Here is a 7,192-nt window from a genome sequence, read left to right on the forward strand (position 1 = left end):
TACTTTATTTTCTCATGCTACAAATCCCTATTTTGACTCCATGTTTACAGTACCTATCCATTTTGGTGGAGTCAGAATAGGAATTTGTAGCTTGAGAAAATAATGCAGACACTATTGTCAGCCTTATTTGTTTACTTTATTATTATGGAGTTCCTAGTTATAGGCTTGAAAATAAAATCTTTGTATTTTGATTCAATTTCTTTCTGTACTTTTTGACGGGCCCTATTCCCCTTTTTAGATTAATAATTTTTTAATTATTTTGTTTATCAAGTTTTTATGTCCATCAATGGAGAATAAAGTTTAAGCTACATACGAGTATATGCATTCAGTTAAATGTTACATGTTTTTCAACACCTTACTGCTGCACCAAACCATTATTTACTGAGCCAGGTAGTTTTGTGCCTGAGGTTTCGTGAAACAGGCGTTTAATAAGCTCGAGTACAAAGGAAGCCGCTCACAACAACATCGCATATCCAGGTAAATAAAGTTTCAATGAAAAATAATCAACTTTTTAAATAGGTCATGGGCATTCGCACTGTTTCATATAGCATATCTGTTTAGATTTTGGTGCAAAATACTCAGCCAATTTTGCTGTAGGTTTTTGAAACAAAAATATGAATAACAATAATAATAAAATAATACTAAAATACGCACTAACAATTTCAACGAAGTGCGGCTCCCCAGTGGCAAGTCTGCGGACTTACAACACTAGAAACTGGGTTTTGATACAGACAACCATTGTGTAGCTTTGTGCTTAACTTCAAAGAAGTGAAGTGTGAAATTAATCAGTAGAATAAATCACTACTAAGAAGTGTAGAGAAATCTACCATGATAATCGTCCACTGTTAGAAAACACACTGAAACAGCCATAAAATACCACGTAGAGACAAAGTACAACAGTGAACTCGAGAAATGACGAATCCTCAACGTGGCAGTTTACAATTAATTAAAACACCAGATTTTTCAATGGTTAAAAGTGAAGGACTTAGGGAACTTCTTCAGGGAGAATAAACGAAGGCGCTTGAATTAATTTTAAAACTACCCTATGACATACTCAATACTATTATCCAGGTTTCAGTAAAATATTTGTAGCCTTTTTACTATAGCGGCTTGTAAAACTATAATAAATAATAAGGCTGGAGACACTGTTATAAATATACACATTGTTTACTCTAATAAAACGAAGCGTTTCCCGGTAGTGTAAAATGGAGCATTTCCGACTAGTATAATGGTGTTTAATTAAATGGCTTTTATATTTCTGCAATGTTTGAAAGGCTTCAAAGAGCTTATGTTGGTAGCGAAGAAGAACTTTGAAAATTATAGAGCATGGAAATCTCGACTTTCAAGAACTAACTTTAAAATAGTCTTACAACTTTCGCATGAGTTTGTTTACTAGCTGTGCATAGGTTTTTGCACAGTGTACCCAACTGTTTTTCCTGTACGCTTTGATGCTTGTATGGCTTCGAAATAAGGGAGAGACAAACTCGAAACACATTAAATGAGTTAGATAGCTATATGCATTCCAGGCGTTGATCAGCGCCAAACAGACGTGATTCTGAATGAGAATACAGTGAATGTTTATCTTGAAATTAGTCACGAGACAAAGCAACCATTATAAAAAATGATCAATGGAACTTAAAAAATTGACAAGTGAAGTAGCACTTGTGAAGAGACCAAAGTCACACTGTTTGTCTCTATACGCCCTGAGTTAGTAGTCTCAGGTGTTTAGGACAGGGTTATCAGATAATAATCGGAAGATTGTTCTTCATGAATCACTTAACAAGTGGTTATGGTTGTGTGAACGATTCCACTTATGCCAATGAAGTTAAAGGAACTACTTGTGAAAGTAGATCTGCTGAACTTCTTAAAATATCGTAAAGACACAGAAAATTGTGTATAAAACATCGTGTTTCCATTTCTAAAATCATCTTGATCCAGATTAGTCAGTAGATCTCTTATCATGGGTGTACCCCAGACTTTAGAAGACATCTATCGCACAAACTCCTTGTAAGTGTACTATATAATGTATAATGTCTGAAGAGAGAAAAGTGAAAATACTAATTGTATTGAAAAAGTAATAAGACTAGTAACGGTTACCATTGGATTACTAAGAGAAATATAGTGGAAGAATTGTTAACCCAATTATGTAATAAACACTATGTCTGAAAGAATTTCTCGTATTATTCTGGTTGATAAACTATTCAATCTTCTAGTCATGTTAATGAACACAGTAGATAGTTTAATTAATGAACATATAAACATATAGAACGAAAAGATTGATAGTTTTAAGTTTGAACAGTTTCAAGTTAACTTTTGATATAGAGGATTTATTAACAGTCTTTTAAATAAAATATATTTTTATGTTGTATTATAACCATCTTTGTGTGAGTTCTTTTTTTTCACATGTAAAGGCTTGCTCCACTCGCAACTGCATAACCTGGATTAGAATAAATTCACTTGTAACTGGTGTGAAGTTGAACCCAACAACTACGCCCATGAACCACTCTGTTACAATACTTAAGGTGACCATCTTACACCACCTTTCCCTACATCAGTCCTTTGGTACTCAGGATCATTGACGTGGACCACATAATTAAACTAAGACTTTAATAATTTAGAGCTCAGGAGCAGACGATTAGATCACAGAACAATACTAGTAAAACAATCTGCTAGTGCTCAATACCTGAGGCTTTAGTAACAAAATAACACAAATTAATCTAAGAGTTAAAAGTGACATAACCAAGTGTGGATATTTAAACTGTATTGTTTCTGATTAACAAAAAAATATTCTTACATTATTGCAAAATCTGAAAAACATGAAAATACTTGAAAAACAATGTAAAAATATATATAAATTGGTAAAAGTATTTGCAAGAATTTTTATTATTTTCTGTACCATTTTCAGCATACTTCTGTTACTTACCATGAAATATTTGGTGTTTGGATTCATTGCTTATTTCTGTCTGTAGCTCCTCATTTTGTTGACATTTTTCTTCATTCTGTTGGGAATGAGCAATCCTTATATGTTGTGTAAGGTCCTCTAGTGACATAGGAGGAAGAATACACTTTGCACAGCTTGCTGTATACTCGTTTTTTATGTCTTTAAGACCACTTGTTTCATGCTTTCTATTATTATATAAAGTCAACATTTTGAAACGCTGGACAGACACACCACTTGTTCCACTTCCAGTTATATTATCAGTGTTTGTTGGAAGAATCCATTCAAGTGGAATTCCTGCAGAGTGAAGGTACCATGAAGCAAAGTCCTGACAGTTTTTAAAGAAAAGCCAATAGTTTCCAAAGTTCTTTATAATTTTAAATGCAAGTTCAAGCAAGTCTTTAAATGTATTTTTCCTAACCCCAGGAAACCACTTAACTGAGTCTACGTAGCCAGTTTCTGGCTTGATTCTTTCAAAGTTAAACTTCACTGATGATGTATTCATATGATGATTATAAACATGTTCAGCATAGTTTTGAAACGAAAGAAACAATTCATCACAACAGCAGTAAGAGATATTTTCAACAACATCATTTTTGTTTAGAAAAATATGGTGTTTAGAGTGATGATGCCAAAGTTTACTAAGAGACGAATACACTTCTTGGCAGGATACGTCAGGACATGTAAAATATTGTAAACTACATGTATTTTCTTCTATAACTAACTCCAATTTAAAAGTTGTATCATTTTCTTTACATTTAAGAACCACTACATCATGACCACTTTTACCTCGTCTCACTCCAAAACTCACATCTACTGAGAAGTCAGTATTTAGTCCAGTTCTTAGCACTACCTCATGTCCGTTGTTTAAACACTTCATAAGATCATCTGGTGAAGCAGAAGGCACATGCACCTTTACATCCCCTGTTCCAGTTTTTATTTTGTCTCCACCTACACCAATACGAAATATTGACAAATTTAAGTTGTAAGGGTAAATTTTGAAGTATATATTTTGTGATGTATGTTTCAGTCATTCATGATAGTCAAAAACATGCAGGATAAAAAACAATAATAAATCATATCTAAAATAATTGAAAAACATAAAAGCCAGGCACGTTTGACAGGTCCATCTATTGAAAGTGTTATTTTACATAAAATTGATGTTTTAATCTTTTATATTATTTGACATTACCTACAAAAAGAAAATGAATAAAGAAACATAAAATATTAGTATTGTATATAATCAAATAAAAATGTTAAATAACAATTTATAAGGATGCAAAACCACATTTTAAATTATTTGTATTAGTGGATAGAATATTTGTAGTTTGGTTAATGTAGCAATAAGTTTGCAGATTATAGAGTTTGTGTTACCTGTTCAAAGCCTTTTGGTAGGAATAAAGCTTGTCTGACACTACAACACAAAATTGTTGTAAACTTCTTGTTTCCTCAGTACACAATAATTGTAAAGCACTTGTTTCCTCAATACACTTCAAATGTAAACTATGTTTCTTCAATACACTTAAAATGTAAACTGCTCGTTCCCTCAGTACACTGTAACCGCCATTTAATGTGCAACGTTAGGGTGCCAAGTATGTTGTTATATTCTATATCAATGTCTGTTCAGTGAAAAACGTTTCATCCGATGCCTTTTCTCTACTCGTCTTCTTTACCTTTTTCTTCCTTTTTGAATCAAATTTCATTTCCAGTGAGGCCTTTTGACAAACTGAGTTGCCAGAAGTTTTATTTCTTTCATACTAGCACCTGTTTGGAAGCTTATTCGACTGGACTGTCTGAATTTTGTAAAATTTTGTTGACACGATATATATGGTTTTACATTTCGTCCTATATCACAAGGAGGTAAACGAATTTAATATTTATCTGTTTGAGAAGGAAGGTTCTGGGCAAGGGAAATCCTGTCCCCTGACTGAAGGTTTTCAAACACCTCTAATAATGCATGTAATATTAATACAGCCTCAAGTTGAATGGCCAGTGAGTGAATTGCGTTGTATTTAGAAGTCCATCTCATATCTCCATCTATCCAGGTGTGTACTTCAATACTTTGGTCGAAATTTTCCAATGGGTAGTTAAGCATGAAATGAAATTAAAAAACTGTTGGACTCTACCAGAAAACAAAATCATGTTGACCAAAATAGCTGCCACGTTAACATCAACTAAGTTTCAGATATATTTAATGCATAGTACAAATCTCGCCTGCTCGTTAGCTTACTATAAATGCTCTTGTAATCATTGATATTTCCCGGCCATGTTAGCTCCATTGTCACATCCCTAACCTCAGTAATTAACAATATCTAGTCTGTCGTTAAGCGGTTTTTGTTGAATGTTTGTTGCATGCCCACTTCCAGTTTTTTCATATGTATTGATAAAATCCAATTAACCATCCTCAATGACGTGTATACCTCGTTTGTTGTACTTATATTGCGAGATAACAAATTCTACTTTTACTTTTGTTATGGTTTTGTTTATTGTTCATTTTTTATTCCTTCCGCCGTTTAAGTTCAACTACGAATTGTTAATTATATTAAAGTGCTAACTCACCTTCTAACTAAAGCACGTTGATTTTGAATATTTGTATTATTAAACTGACACAAGCTTCCCCTAGCGGTGACGTACAGATATTAATGTTGTGAAAGATTATGTAAATTAGCTAAGCACATGAGATGTAACCTCGTGGTCTAACCACTGAATAAAAACCGTGCCTTGAGCTTAAACAAATGAGCTCACGAGATGTAGTTAAACTTATTATTGTTGATTATTACTCGAGATTGTTATTGCTTTTGAAGTGATTTGATTTTGGAATATTGGCTTTTTTTTGGGAATTAGGTTTATTTTTTCTTCTTATTCGATTTTTCCTAATTCCTTTTATTTATTGAAATAGTTATTAACGTTTATATTTAAGTTGTTTTATTCATTAACATTACTATTAAGTCACGGCCGGGCACGTAATTATTAACTGTGTTTTTACTAAGTGATAAATTTCATATTCCAACTGATGGAAAGTTTGATTTTCTGTGATTGTCAAAGTTTAACAAAATCGTTTTTTATTCGACTCTGGTTATAGCGGCTGTTTTTTTTAACTGTTACAATATATCTAATAATTTCACACATGAATTTTATTGTAAAAGTAGATTGTTTGTCCTGTTTTGTTATGTGTTTGGCAAGAGTAGGATTATAATGATTAACTGGTTCAATTTAATTTCAAAATAACTCCAGAACGAGGATTTCCAATCTCGTTGCTTTTTTTGAATTGATTAATCTGTGAAATGTAGGTGATTTTATTTTCTTGTGCGAAAAGCAGAAATGGAAAATAATATATATCTTTTGTATCTTTTCTGTACATTAGCCATGTGCGCTCAACTTTTCACCGTTTGCAAAGACTTTAGTGAACCAATCTACTAAAAACTGCCTTTTATCAATAAGATTTTCTGAAAAATAAAATTGCATTTTTACCCTGTTCAGAACCGTGTTCGAATAAGCAGCATCTGAGTTTGTCATTCTTATCAAGCCTCTAAGATGGATCATTGTAATTCAATTTATGCTAATCCGCTTCCATATCTAAACTTCAGTTGTTTTCTTGATCTAAACTTTCATTAGCATCCTCATTTTTTTACCCTCCTTACTTTCCTCGGACTCAAACTACTTTTCGCTTTACGCAAAATTTTCTTTGGGATTTTCAAACTTGAATCGTCTGCTTTAGAGTCCGTAAAATAAGTAAAATATTACTCTCTTATAAAATGTCACGTATTTTTGCTAATATTTATTGCTCAAACTGCCGCCATCAATCAGACGGCGTGGCAAGAGCCACTCTCGGCCCTGTTTCTTCATACCCTTTAATTATAAACCACAGTAAGTGGACCAAGATTTCAGTACCATAATAAACTTTATAATTATTTTTTAGTCTGAGAAAATGGAGAAATATGAAGTGAAAAGGTACCGGTTCTAATAACTCTGCCATCTTTACTACTAATATTTGATGTACTATTTCAAATTGTTTTGTTTTTTTATCAGGTGGCCAGGCAAGGTTAGGTGGTTAGGCGCTTGACTTGCAATCTGAGGGTCGTGGGTATGAACCTCCATCCCACCAAACATGCTCGCCCTTTCAGCAGTGGGGTGTTATAATGTGACGGTCAATCCCACTATTCATTGGTAAAAGAGTAACCCAAGAGTTGTCGGTAAGTGTTGATGACTAGCTGCTTTCCCTCTAGTCTTTCACTGCTAAATTAGGGACGGCTA

The 7,192-nt window shown here is 33.1% G+C and overlaps 1 protein-coding gene across 1 annotated transcript in view; it reads right to left on the bottom strand.

The window, feature by feature from the left end:
* Window positions 1-2,915: 2,915 nt before the first annotated feature.
* The window catches only part of LOC111085508, a 10,298-nt gene continuing 6,021 nt past the window's right edge, over window positions 2,916-7,192 (bottom strand). Inside the window, exon 2 of the mRNA XM_022384405.1 lies at window positions 2,916-3,889. Coding sequence (XP_022240113.1) covers window positions 2,916-3,818 — 903 coding nt within the window. The 5' untranslated portion in view covers window positions 3,819-3,889. The remainder of the gene's footprint in view (window positions 3,890-7,192) is intronic.

This window comes from Limulus polyphemus, unplaced genomic scaffold (assembly GCF_000517525.1).
Source record: "Limulus polyphemus unplaced genomic scaffold, Limulus_polyphemus-2.1.2 Scaffold435, whole genome shotgun sequence".
NCBI lineage: Eukaryota > Metazoa > Arthropoda > Merostomata > Xiphosura > Limulidae > Limulus > Limulus polyphemus.